The 14,300-nt window shown below is 41.5% G+C and overlaps 1 protein-coding gene across 1 annotated transcript in view; it reads left to right on the top strand.

Annotated features, from left to right (window-relative positions):
- Positions 1-1,265: 1,265 nt before the first annotated feature.
- The window catches only part of ALCAM (activated leukocyte cell adhesion molecule), a 35,652-nt gene continuing 22,617 nt past the window's right edge, over positions 1,266-14,300 (top strand). The window contains exons 1-5 of the mRNA XM_010567324.1: positions 1,266-1,368; positions 4,154-4,373; positions 8,483-8,547; positions 8,969-9,056; positions 9,913-10,095. Of these exons, the coding sequence (XP_010565626.1) occupies positions 1,315-1,368; positions 4,154-4,373; positions 8,483-8,547; positions 8,969-9,056; positions 9,913-10,095 (610 nt within the window). The 5' untranslated portion in view covers positions 1,266-1,314. The remainder of the gene's footprint in view (positions 1,369-4,153; positions 4,374-8,482; positions 8,548-8,968; positions 9,057-9,912; positions 10,096-14,300) is intronic.

The raw sequence follows: 14,300 nt of genomic DNA, 5'->3' as shown, positions 1-14,300 counted from the left end.
TCAATAGAATTGTCAGGTCATTCCAGCGGCTGCCTCGGGACTTGGGAAAAGTTAAGGAGTCTGCGGCTCAGGTCTTTGGGGACACATGGGAAGAGGTTTGCTTTTTCCAGCTCTAGCAAGAAGGGCTGAATCTCCAGAAAAATGAATGTCTCTAGAAGGACTGGGTGTTTCTGTGGCCCTGGCTACATCACCAGCATCCTACTGCTCTCTCTTAAATAAGGTTTCTTTGGCAGCAAGCCCTTGATTTTGCAGCTCCAGTTGCAAATGAAGGGAGAGCAAAGGGGAGGTCCTGAGTGTCTGGGCAGAAGACCCTGACAAAGGCCACAGACGTATGGGTGAGAGCAGGCAGCCAGCACACTTGCTCAGTGACACCGGGCAAGCACCAGAGGCAAAACCTCCATCCAGCGTAAGGAGCAGCGAGCATCACCGAGAGCAGAGGCAACTATGGGAAATAGGAGCAAAGCAAAGTTGTATTATAGCAAATGCACCACGTTGTAACATCTTCCCCTTTAAACTTCCTTGCATTTTAACGTTTCATCACTTTAGGGTCTGTTGTTTTTGTTCAATTCACATGCTTTGGACAATGAAAATAAGTGGGTCAGTTTTATTCTGTAAATTTGTATGCATTAGCACAATAACGTTGTGCTGAGGTTTCCAAAAAAGCTATTCTTAAATAATTCATAGAAGCATTTCACTTCATTTTTCCAAAATCTAAATGTGCAGACTAGTTTGTTTCCCAAGTTTAAGGGAACCCAGCATTTAAATAATATTCTCTTTTCTTCCTTTTCTAAGTTTTTAATGTAGTGCAGCAGTCAGAATATCACTTGTCTGATGGCCTCCTCACAATATTGCATTGCAACATAACCTCTCCAGGCAGAAGTGGCCATTTTTTCAGATGAAGAAAATAAAAAGTTTAGGGATTTTCCTTTTCAAGTTTTAAGTTTGCGACAATAGCTGTGGATACTGATTGTAGAATACGTGTTCGTCCAGTTGAGCAGGTGCAATCCCCTTTGGAAATCCACTTGGCTCCCACTGACTGCAGCAGGAAGCATGGGTCCGAAAAGGTCATAATTTTTAAGTAAACAAATTTAGTGACAGGAATCCTGTTTTGTTAGAGGTTTGGGGATAAATGCTACATGCTGGAAAATAACCATTTGCAAAGGAGGTGGCTCTGCTTTTGTAATAGCTGTGAACTAAACACTAGCTAGCATATGGGAATTCAAGAAAACACTGAAAATTGTTTCCTCTCTTTCTGTTTCTCCTCTAGCTCTGGGATTGTACACAGTAAATGCAGTATATGGAGATACTATTACTATGCCTTGTCGTCTAGAAGTACCAGATGGTCTTATGTTTGGAAAATGGAAATATGTAAGTATAGCTTATCTTTACATTCATTAAAGCTGGTATAAAAGATGTGTATTTTTTGTGTGTGAGATTACCAGACTCCAATCCAATACGATTTCTGCCTCTGATACAAAGACATTTATTCCTGTGTTTGTAAGACTGCAAGATTCCAATCTGCATAGTTTCTGCCAAGCATAGATTAGAGGTTTGAGGAATGAATCTCGTTGTTCAAGAGAAATAATTATTTGGGAGTTCTCTGCCAACCTGTATTAGAGATCTGGCGTGTTACCCAGTGGTGTCTTGCTCACTTGACAGAGCCATCGTTGTACATTTGAATACTTTTGAAGTGCGTGAAGCAGGGTGTGCTTCATCCCTGGGAAAGCACTGTCCCCGCATTTGGTTGATCAGGCAGTCACTCAATACTGTTCCATGCTTCAGTGTGTTTAATGCACAGCAAAGAAGAGGGCAGAGCTGATCTTAGTAACTGACTTGCTGCTGGTTTCACTCTGCTGTTTCTGGTGCGTGGAGAGCAAAGGCAAAACCACAGGCGCTGTCTCGGTTGTCTTGGTCAGCCTGCGGTAGAAACACCGCATGATGCGCTTCTCCTGTATGCAATCAGTATCCCAGGCCAAAAGGAGAATAAGCATATCAAAGTCAAATGAAACCTGGAAGCATACGTGGAAAAAACCACCAGGCTACCAAAACCCTTTTGTTTCTCAGACTGATATCATGTTTTCCTGCTTCTGTGAAGTTCATCTAAATCTCCTCTCATGCTCAAACCAAAATGTTGTCAGCAATAACAGGTGATTTCTACTCTGACAGTGGATTTAAAATTACATAGTTCTCTCTCTCTCTCTCTCTCTCTCTCTCTTTGTAAATGGCACCCACCAGCCTATTTTACAGCAGACTGGTCTGCCACTGGTGGGTGTTTAGTAATCCCCCCTGGCTTCTTCACTTGTACCTGGAGGTTTGCAGCTTTTGCAGTCCTCATCCACTCAAGAGTTCCTTCTCCGCAAACATGTTTTGGGAAGTGAAGTCAGAAGTCTGTGGAGAACATTTCCCCAAAAAGGGACAGTGAAACTATTTCATGTAAGCATTCAGAAGATGTAGTGCCTATGTTTTGCAATGAGTTTTTTAGTCTGCTGACTTTTCTTGGGAAGGCACAAGGCCATCTCTATGAAGATGCAAGGCTATTTTGAGAAAAAGAAACGCATTATCTCTTTCCGGTGTATTTGGATTGCTTATCTCGGACGAGTACCAAGCGGCAAATGGAGATGTTACAGCTTCTTCTAAATGGAAAGGGACACGAAACCTAATGTGCAAAAAAGCCCATCTAGTTGCTATTGTATGAAATTGTTGACACAGCCCACACAACAAAGTGGAAGTGATACCCGTTCTCCCAGGGCTGCTCCCAGCATGGGAACACTTGTTTTTACCTGGGGGGGGGGGTTGGATTGGGGTTTTTTGGTGGGGTGATTATTTCATCGGAAGGAAGAGGAACTCCATTTTCTGCTCTTCTGCCTTGGGAGTAGAAATTGGCATCGCTAGTGGGAGCCTGGGGGCACTGGGAGACGTGCACCATGGCAGGAGGAGGTGTCGCTCCCTTCAGCATCTACCTGTGCGTGCTCCTGCGCTGGGTAGGCTTACGGAGTTAAGAGCTCATTTGCACTTGACAGCCAACTTTGCATGTATCAAGTCAAGGCAAAGCTTTCTTTCCTGTGTGACCGACATCTAGAGTAATCCAAGAGTTAAAAGTGAAAGAGGGAGAAAGACTGTAAGGGAATTTGAACTTCACATTAGCTGCTGCCTCCTGCTCCCTGCCCAGCTCTGCCACCACTCGTCTCTTGTCACAGCATCGTCATGCTTTTGTGGGCTCTGCAGTCAAGCTGAGGTTTTGTGCTGGGAACGCTACTCACATCAGCGCCGCAAGGTGCAAGGGATAAAAGGGAATGAAAACTTCTTCCAGCCCCCAGCACAATGCTGAACGTAGAGGTGGAGTCAACCTTTCACCTCACTTTAAATAAAGGCAGACAGTGTCTGTCCCTGCTCTGTGTGTTTGTGTAAGGAGAGGGGAATCAAGTCCCGCAGAGCTCTGCCTGTAACTTTGTCTCACATAAAAATAAATTTCTGATACAGGAGGTTTGTTCAAGGCTGTCAACTATGTATGCCTTCTTAGGATGGCAACTGCATACTGATTAATATAAGGAGGATGTCTAGAAAGTGATATTTTGCAGATTATCCTGACATGCATAAATAACAATATTTGATTGTATGTATATTCCCATGCCACAAGCTCTTGGGTCCTTTAAAAACAAAGAAGAAAAAAAACCCCAAAATAAAAACTAGTTTAGAATAAAATAGGCAGTTATGCTTGATTAAATCCTGCATTTGGAATGAAGTCTGAATATCTCAGACAAACAATATGAATATGTAAAACAATCAGGAAAAAAAAAAAGGAAACTGCCTAGCTTGCAAATGCTTCTATTTCAAATACTTTTTCATACAGAGGCAGGTGGTGCCAGAACCACCAGCCTTCATCAGAGAAAGCCCTATGCTATGCTGAGATTGAGCCAAAGGTTTGAAATTATTTCTACTGATGATATTCTCAATGTGTACCATGGCAGTCTTAAACTAGCTCTCGTATTACACTCAATTTCTTGTTTGTACAGCAGAAATTAATCAGGAAAAAAGCCATGTGATGTACTTTTTAGATTTTTTTTTAAATTATGGGTTTGTACCAATTGCAGATCTTCAGGAACTTCTAAATGAATGTTTATGCAAAATAGAGGTGTTCTTCCTTTTATTATAGGAAATGCCAAATGGATCTCCAGTATTTATTGCCTTCAGATCATCAACAAAAAAAAATGTACAGTATGATGATGTACCAGACTACAAAGACAGGTTGAGTCTCTCAGAAAACTATACGTTATCCATCAAGAATGCAAGAATCAGTGATGAAAAGAGATTTGTATGTATGCTAGTTACAGAAGATGATGTTTCCGAAGAGCCAACGATAGTCAAAGTCTTCAGTAAGTAAATCTAGTTGTTACTACCATTAACATTCATCAGCATCTGAATCATAAATTACAGAAACTTTTGTTTAAGGGAAAGATTAAAGACAAGAAAGTAAGTTTGGCGGAGTAAATTACTAAGACTAGCAAATTTCTGCAGCTTTCAAAAATGTAATCTACTGGTGGCATTTATGTAACAGGACTGCCTGCACTTGCAGTTTATTCACGATAAGTGCTGGCTCAAAGAGAATTTTAGGCTTTGATAATGACTCACTTATGTGATGTCATTTGGCCTTGGAAATGAAAAATGTAAAATTAGCACTGATTATTTTCCATTTGTTCTCCAAGCGAATTTTTCTGCAGGAGGGAAGCATTAACTGTGTGCAGTCTGCAGGATTAGATCAGTGGAGAGCTTTAAACCAGCACTGAGCAGCTAGCATGCAACTGTACGAACTGCAAGTGAGCGAGCAACAGGCTGGAAGATGAGCTGCTAGCCCCAAATGCTTATTTTGTCCCCTGCTGTACTAGCAGGAGGAAGACCAGTCTGCGGTTCTGCTTTAGAGCACAGCAAAGTTTATAAGCGTTTGATATCGCTGCAGACCGATCGCAGGGCTAATCGGCAGCGCAGACCCCAGTGCTCCGAGGCACAGTCCTGCTCTGAGCTCGCGCAGGAGCGTGGGCGAACCTGGCCCCTTCCTGGTGCTGATCCAGAGCAGACGTGTCATCCCTCAAAGCCTGACTCAGCTTGCGGAAGCGGCGTTGCCCCTTTTTAGGGGCACAGGTCTGAGGCTAAGGTTAAGCGTTTGTAAATTCAGCCCTGTGACTGCAGTGGATATCTTCCTCAGCTTCCTGGTTTTATATGGCTTTTTTTGACCTTTGTTGCTCTTCAGGTGCAGGCTTACACAGTCAAAGTAAGGCTCTGTTGTGGGAACACGTTGCTTGCAGGGATGGGCAGTTTCAAACAGATCCCACTTCTGCTTGAAAAACATGAATTCATATTTTGGAAGGGCACCCGTACTCTTCTCCCAGGGGGAAGGTGTCAGGGAGTCGTCAGTGGTGTCTAGGCAGAAGTTTGTCAGTAGCATAAATGAGTTCAAAACTAGATTAGGAGTCAACAGTAATTTCTTTCCCTTGTTTCACTTTCAATTTGACTGCAAGAACAATCGAATTAATGACAACAGGGAGGAGTGTGCTCAGAGCATGCATAGTAAACACAGCGCTTCAAAGGAGATGATAAAGAATTATCATGTTTACTTATTGCACAGCAGTAAATATGTAGATGAGACAGTGGTATATGGTGAAACGAAATGCTAACTGCTTGAATTACTGTGTACTGCACCAAATATTAACACAATGCTAACTCAGCCATGGAGCACAGCTTGTATGTTTTATTGTATGCATTAATACTAATAGAGAAAGCTTCTGTTTACTAAGGAAGATAAGAATAGAGGATGCCACATATGTAATGTAGCTGACTTAGCACTGCAAGAAAAAATTACCTTTGCAGTTTTTCATTTTTTGTTCACAACTTTAGGGTTCTCTTAACATTTCTTTGCATTTAACTTCCTTGAGTCTGTTTTGGGGGGGTTCATTTTTTGTTGTTGCTTGCTTGCTTGTTTGGTTTAATTATGAAAGAGTTAAGAATAGCCTGCAAGCTTCATGTATTTAACCAGTGGAGTTTCTTACTCCTTGAACCACAGATACAGAGCTAAGCTGCACCAGTGCAAACCCTCATAAACCAAAATTTTATGCACCTGAAACTCAGCTGTATCCCAGAAGTCATGACTGACGCTGGGTTTCACTGGAGCTTGTCACGTCCTCAGCTGTGCTACCTGATTAACTCAGAACTAACGAGCTGAAATGGCTCATTGCACAGGTACCACCTGCTAGTCTCAATCCCTGGACTACTCAAACAAGCTCTACCAGCTTTCCAGATGGATCCTGTCAGCATCTTTTTGCTGGAATTAAATGGCCGGAGTTTCCAAAGCAAAGCAGCCCGGCGGACGTTAGCTGCTTTCCCGTTACACCGATGCTTGGCTTTTGCAGGCAGTGAGCTCTTTTCCCCCCTATTAGAGGACCTACGTAGAGTTGCAGAGTACTCTGGCAAGCTCTTAAGCCAAGAGATAAGCAGCGTGCTGAAGTTGCAAACCCACCAAAGCGGGCTTTGCTGCTGCCAAGTTTAAAATTTCTTCTCGCTTCGGACGCTGAGCTAGTGAATGCCAAATAAGTCTTTTGTAGTGAATTACCTTGGTGCACGTGCTGCGGCTGGGGGGATTTGGCAGCGGGCGATCCCCTTCAGAGGCTGCTCTGAGAGCAGGTTGGCTCTGCCTCTCGGCTGGAGCGTCTGCTGGGTCACCAGAGCACGCAGAAGAGGGAGAGCCGCACAGGGGCCGCGGAGCGGGACGTCCTCCCCTTCCCTTGGTAGAAGCAGTGCGGGAGGGGGGGTCCAAAGCACCAAAAATTAGGGCTTCTCTAACCAGTCCTGGGGGAGGTGAGAGATGAAAGGGAGCAAAGCTGAGGTGGGGGACGGCATCGTGGTTTGTGGTTTGATCAGCTGGTGACTGGACAGGCAGCCAGCTGTGCTTGTTTATGGGACCTGAAAATCTGAACCAGAAGGCCTGTTAATGGTCTTGTAAAACCTAATTTGCTTGAACTGACACGAAAATGTTTTGTCCTTGACAGGTTCTTACAGAAATTAGGTTAACCTTTTTCCTTTAAAACTAACAAAAGAGAAATAAACATTTACTTTTTTTTTTTTTAAATATCTTTGTTAGCCCTTTGAAGAAATTGTGATGGTTTTGGTGTATAGCTTTGACTGTTTTGTTTGGGTTTTGGTTTTTTGCCACAAGCAAAGTTGTTTGAAAATGTGAAACGAACAGCTTCTTTTATTGCCTTTCATTTCCCTTTTGAGCTGTTCTTGTTCCATCCTGGCTTAGTCTTCCAAGCGAAGAATATCTGTGCATTTGTGTACACACAAACACACGCATACACGTGCGTGCACACACACACAGAGCAAATGGATTATTGTGGGAACGTGTAGGCTTGCTGCCTCTGCGGCAGCAGGAGCAGTACACCTGCACGTTAATAACTTCATCAGTGTGTAGAGATTTCGGCAAGACAGTGTGAAATTCGCTTTGGGCTGGGAATATTGACATACATACATTATTTCATAGGGAGCTTGATTTGGAAAAAAGGTTCTGTAAGCTGGCATGGTTAAGGATGTTTCAGTCTGTAGAAGTATATAATATGTATGCTTTTTTAAGCAGTATAGCTAGGGTATAGAGGTTTTCTTTGACTGTATAAACATTGTTGTTTCCCACCCACCCCCCTCACTCTTCCCCTCTTCTTTTAAAATTGTGGGGAAAATTGTCTCTTTTGAGATAAAAATTTGCATTCCGGGCTTCAGGCCAAACTATTTTAACAGACAAGTTATATAGTCTCTAGAAAGTAGTCTTTTATGATGGAAACACTGATAGATCCTCCACTTTGGCAAGCTAAGAGGTCCATCTACCATAATAAAAGTAAATAAGAGGACATACTGGCACTGAAGAAAAAGTTTATTTTTTTTAAGAGAGTCATAACTAACTCAGAATCAGTTAAAGTAATTACACTTATCTCTGTCATCTGAATTTCTTAAATATAACAATCCCAGTTAGGAAAAATAAACATTAGAAGAATGATTAGGTTGAATTTGTTCCTTTATAATGTGACAGCTCAGCTACAGTAATATCCACAGTAAAGCTGCTTTTCTGTTGCTATAGTTTCTGTATCACTGGTTCCTTCTCCGGCATGTGTATCATAAATCAGGTAGAGCAGATCAGGTTCTCTCCTCCCAGGTGCTGAACTAGTCTGCCTGGCTAAAATATATAATGTCAGAATGCATGGAATCTATTATGGGAGGTATGACACATTTTAAGGTGATAGTTTTTCCTTTTCAGTCCATTTGCTAATATTGAAGTAGAAGTACCTCACTTTTTCTTCTTTTAATGGCAAAGCGTAGGTAAGACTATACCAGGCCAGATTGTTCTATCTGGTCTCAAAGTCCATGTATCTTTTAGTAACTTTTTGTTTTTCAAACAGCTGTTTGTGCTCCCTTCACTAGTACTTCTATCCTATTTATGTTTTAGAACAACCCTCTCAACCAGAAATCTTACATCAAGCAGACTTCTTAGAAACAGAGAAGCTACAAATGGTAAGAGCAGCATTCTCCCTCAAAGTTATGTGCCTGACGGCTGCCTAAAGTCCTTTACAGTCAAAACGGAGAGAGGTGATGGACTGAGGCTCGGAGATGGTGCGTGTGCCTGCGTGCACACCTGCCTGTGAGAGATCGTGGTCTATAGCCAGGCTAAGCGCAGAGCAGTTCCCTCGCCACTACTGTATTAGCCCTGCCTGATTCTGCAAACAGGGGCCATGCTGACCTTAGACCCACCACCGAACCCTCTTCCGAATTGTACCTAAGCCTCACTGATGGGATTTGTCCTGTTTAAGAAAAATGGTTGGGGTTAAGCATTTGAACTTTCTGGAAATTTTTACCCAAAGCAGCATAAGCGAAAATAGAATTGTATTAAAACATAGTGGAGAAAACCAGCGACTAATTCCTATCTGTTTTGCAGCTTGGGGAGTGCGTTGCAAGAGAGAGTTATCCTGCAGGCAATGTTACATGGTACAAAAACGGGAAAGTTTTGCAGCCTGTGGAAGAAGGTATGTTTCAGTACTGGCCAATGTCCCTGAATCCACAGACAGGTGTATGCATGAAGAACTGCGTTGAGAAGAGTTGCTCTGCTTTAGCCTAATGTATTGTTCCTTTGAATAAAACTACTCATATGGAAGATGAAACTAGAAGGAAACTTCTAGGCCTTTCAAAGCACCCAAGCTATGCCATATAATCTCTCTTTTTCAGTTCCAGCTTTAAAACCACATCAGGGGGAGGAGGGTTGCCTTTGTTAATGCTCTTGCAAAGCTATTCTTGAGCCTATGTAGCTAGTTGAAACCTGTATCTAATTTCCAACTTCTTATAAGGTATTAACTGTCTCAATTTCACACCTGTCCAGTATTGTGTTTTGGACCATGTAGATCATCATCCTTATAGACGTATTCACTTTCCAGGATTATTAAGAACAATTTTTTTTCCCCACTCCCTTTCAACTTTGATTTTGACAGGCTGATCAGACCACAGTGTTTTACCTTCCATAAAATACAGAATGCTTACAAAATTAAGTTATAAATATGATCCTAAAAATTGTTTTTGCCAGCATTTTTTAGGCCTTCTGTCTTACAAATTAAGCTGAGATTTTTATTAAAAAACCCACCAGCTTGCAATTACTTTTTTGTTTTGATTTGATTTAAAATGTACAGTATGTTAGGAGTATGATGTTGAGAAAACATTCCTGGTATACGTCAGTGGCAATACTAGAGGAAAACTGTACAGTCTCTTGGGTAATTTGTCAAGTTGCTTGCATGTTTGCAGCTTGATAGCAAATACAGAGCAGGCAACAAAATGTAGGAAAAAGGTTGCAAATTCTGTCTGTGTGACACTGAAACAGTATTTCCATTTCAGTTGTGGTCATAAATTTGCAAAAGATTGTGGACAAATCAACTGGACTCTTCACCATGACATCATCTCTTCAGTACATGCCAACAAAGGAAGATGCAAATGCCAAGTTTTCTTGCATTGTGACATATTACGGACCATCGGGCCAGAAAACAATACAGTCTGAACCAGTTGTCTTTGATGTTCACTGTAAGTTATTAAAAAGCCTCTATTGCTATATGAAGACTACCTCGGGGCAGGAGGGGTGCAAAATCAGAGACAGTTTACAAAATTACAGAGACATTGCTGCTTGGCTGTTGAGATGGTTTCTTCAAAGCTGATTTGCAGCAAGAAGGTCCGAGTACATTGTCTGTGTAATTTTTACTTATTTTCAGATTTACCTGAGATTTCTTTCTAACAGTAGAATACTGAATATCAAGATTGTGTTGACAAGAGGAAAGTGGTAACCACAAAAAGTTTCAGTGAAATGAGCTTTTCAGAACTTTAATAGAACTTAGAGTGGTTGATTAGTGACTCTGTGCCCACTGTAATATGCAATAAATACACAATACAGTTTTTTAGTATGCTCAAATGTTATTCATTTTTGCAGAGTCAGCACCAAACAGCTAATGCTGGCAGACTAGCTTGCACAAAATGCTGTAGCTTCTCTACAGCTCTAAGATGATGATTTTTACATTTAAAATGTATCATTTGAATATTGGTAGACTTTTCAGTAGAGAATTTGTGTAAATAATTACTTCCAGCTGGCCTAACTCCTAAAGCAACTTCGTTACTGTATTACTGACCAATGTGGAAATCATAATTCTCCTTTGAATAAACAAAACAGGCTGTTGGAAGGAAAGGTTAGAGGGGGTAGTAGCAGTTAAGAGAGGGGGGAAGAGGTATTTCAAAGTCTGTAAAATGACACTTCTGAAGCACTGTAGAAGGAAGCAGGTCGTAGCAGAATGTAGAGGAACAGGAGATATGCAATATGTCCAGTCAAGTGTTACCTTTCTGCATGCTTCAGCTTATGAAAGAAAAGGCCCTGTTTTGGGAATGATGGGGCCTAAGAATGGAGTCCAGCATCTAATAGGGTCTTAGTATACATTGTGTAACAGCTCTGTGATCCAGTTGAATACAAAGAAAATTAGTAAGGTGCTGGATTTCTCGAGCTAGCACGTGTGCTCTGTTGCCTTGAAAATGAAAGCCACAGGCTTGAAGTGGCAGGGTATGTTCTACCTAGATGATTAGTCACTTCTTCCCAAGTAAATTTTGTTGAGCTGCAGAGTAGGGGATCAGTTTTGACCTTTGTCAAATCAAACCAAACCTTGGAGCAGCTGCTCCTTGGTTTCACTTGGAGAAGCTGGAGTAAATTAAGGCCTTCTTTTCACCAGCTGTTTCTCCAGAATGACAACCGGCAGAACTAATGGAGAAGAAAACCTCTGGGATAGCAACCATTATCCTTGGAAATTACATAGAGATTTCAAGCCTGCAGACACCTATCCCATCACTTTAAAGCTAGAGGGTTTTTTTATTTTTTTGGTTTTGCTTTAAAGTTGGATACCAAATTTCACTGTTGGTTTTTTCTGTCATCTGTGGAGCCCCATGACCGTGAATAACTTCTCCTGTGTATGGCAGATGTTCACAGGGAAGAAACGTAATGACCAGAAAGCACTTGTTGCTAATACTTGCCAAGAAATGCTTTGCTGTCCTCATTTCTCCACCACTTTCATGCATTATGCTACTTCACCTCTTGAGGATGAGGCTCTTGCAGATTTCTGTGATGCATGTACTACGTGCATTTGCAATTAAGGACTACCCAATGTGAAGGGAAAAGGCTGCACAGCACTGCAGAACAGTCACTGCGCCAGATATCATGTGCACTCCATATTAAAGGTTTAATGTTTGCTAGACTAGCTCTTAGAATCCTGGTCTAGTAACACACAATTTAATTAAGACAGTTCTTCTCCAGAGATGGACAGTATCATTGTGCTGCTAATTAGCCAACAGTGGGAGGCCGGCACACCCTTCAGTACTGAAGAGGCCTCGAGTATGAACTTTGGCTTTAGAGTGTGGGGTTACCCAATTTCCTTTCTGAGTATTTTCATTTGTTGTAACTTCAATTCCTTACTCTGCTCAAATGCATCTCCAAATGAATTTGTGAAAGTCTTTATCAATAGATGTCCAAAGCTTCAACAGATTAATTTCTTGACTGATGTTTGTTGATGATAATGACATGTCTGATTTGTTTTTGTTTTTTAATTTAGTTCGGTGTTACTAATTAGTTTCTTTCTCAACAAATGTGTTTTTTTAATGAGTCAAATGTAATGCAGATGAAAAATAATGGCAGACTCCAACTCTACGAAATTGAAGTCTTTCTTTCAGCCTTTTTTTTCAGATTGACTGTCAAAACTATCGTGTTTTGCATCTCTGAAGGAAGTAGAAAAAAATCATAAAGACGACCTGCTGTTCATTCCTTGCAGCTTACCCATTTATCATAAAGAAATGGGGAGTGCATGCTTAAAACTATGCCTACACAAGATTTTTTTTGTTTGGTTGGTTGTTTTTTTTTTAGCTCTGGGTTAGTGCAGTCTCTAGTACTCAAGTGTTTAATAGCTAGTTGACATCCTGGAAGCAGGCAGCCACTGTAACCTAGTATGAGAAGAAGAGTGAATTAGCTCCTGCCGAGTTGGGTGCTAGTTGGAATTGGATAACCTAGCTCAGCTAGCAGTAGTTCTCAGCTCTGGTTTGCAGCTGTAGCAAGCAAGCTACCAAAAGTAACATGAGTAATACAAGAGAACTCTTGGAGCTGGACAGTTAGACAGGATCTCAGATATCTAAATTATCTAGACTCCAGTTATGTTGGGTTCTGCTCAGCCTTAATCAATGTAAAAAGATAATGTTAGTGAGGCAGACTTTCCAATCATGCCCTGTTGTTAAGCGTCTGTCTTATGCATAAACTTCTTTACATAACAGATTAGAGTCAAAGACACTTTATACTCATGCTGCTTCCAGCATTGGTGTTTTCCTTGAAATTACGCAGTTGTGGCCATGGCATGTCTGGGATAGCAGCATTCATTTACTAAATAACTGCCTTTTGGTGCTGGCTCCCAGAATTTTGCTCTTGCAGAAAGCTGAATCTCAGGTTTACAGAAGCACAAGGCAGATGGGCCAAGCCAGGGCTATGTGCCACTGAGAGACAAGATACACCCTCACCAGGCTGCTCCTGTTTATTAGTGAAAGCAGGGGAGCTTTTCAGTCTTGGGACAAAACCTAAGCAATTCCAGGGTATATCTAGACATCCTTTATGATAACTTTTTCACATTTGGTCACCTTCACATAAACTTGACAGAAGGAGAGACAAGTTTCTGCAGCAGGCTAACTCACCAGCCACCCACTGAAACTGGTTTTTTTGGCCCAGCAGCTGCCAAGAGGCATGCATGATTCCTGGCCAGCTACTTCATCGCATCTGTGGTATTCCACACCAGCAGCGATGCTGGACTTCCTAAGCAGGCAAAGCTGTGCTTCACCTGCGAAGGTACTGAGTTGGAAGCTGTTTGGATGTGGAAGGGAGCCGAGGCTGTTGCATCTGAAGGAGGGAGGATGCGGCTTGTTGAAGCCGGGTACCCCTCCTCCTATGAGGAGGAGTGAGAAGCTGTGTTAGGGTTTTTGGTCATTGAGAGGCCACAGCAGAATGCAGCTCCTGTTACTGAGAAATCCTGTAGCAGAAGACAGAAATGATGAATGCCTTAAGGGTCGGAAGGGCTGTAGAGCGCACGCTTCACTAAACACACAAAATCAACTGTCAGGCAAGGGTTTCTCTGCCATGTAGATTTTTTTAGTGTCTAATAAGGTGCACTGTACTGTGTCTTAATGCAAGACTGGCATCTTTGGTGGAATTTTATTTATTCATTGAAATTAAAACAGTGAGAGTTATCTGCCCATGTTATTTCCTTTAATTTTGTTCATTTTACTTTGTTTTTGAAAAATTATATTTAGGCTTCTACTTAGAAAGAATAGCATCTATTAAAGTATACTCTGTCTTTGCCTTAAAAAAAAATTACCAAAGTAAAGTATAAGTTATAGTTCAACTTCACTAAACATGACAGAAGTATGTTACATTTACAGTTCTGTTGACTATGTTAAGGGTCCTATTATGTTCACCAAATTCATCTTTCTGAAAGCCTGTAGTGATCAGCATATAGAATAGGCTGAACATAGTCGCTTAGTTCATATTTCTTTCTTTTTAATGCAAGAAGGCTATTATTTAGTACTAATGCAAGGCGTTGAGAGCTTCAGTTGTTTTTCTGATTGCTGCAGTCCTCCGAACAGTGAGCTTCACAGAGAACAAGTTAATCTCTCATAATGAAATCACACCATGAAACTGTTCATACTGATCAGGGTTTTTTTCTTTT

This window comes from Haliaeetus leucocephalus, unplaced genomic scaffold, assembly GCF_000737465.1.
Source record: "Haliaeetus leucocephalus isolate CR32 unplaced genomic scaffold, Haliaeetus_leucocephalus-4.0 Scaffold228, whole genome shotgun sequence".
In the NCBI taxonomy this organism is placed as follows: domain Eukaryota; kingdom Metazoa; phylum Chordata; class Aves; order Accipitriformes; family Accipitridae; genus Haliaeetus; species Haliaeetus leucocephalus.
Note: the sequence above shows the minus strand (reverse complement) of the source record. Positions and strands in the feature narration are given on the sequence as shown.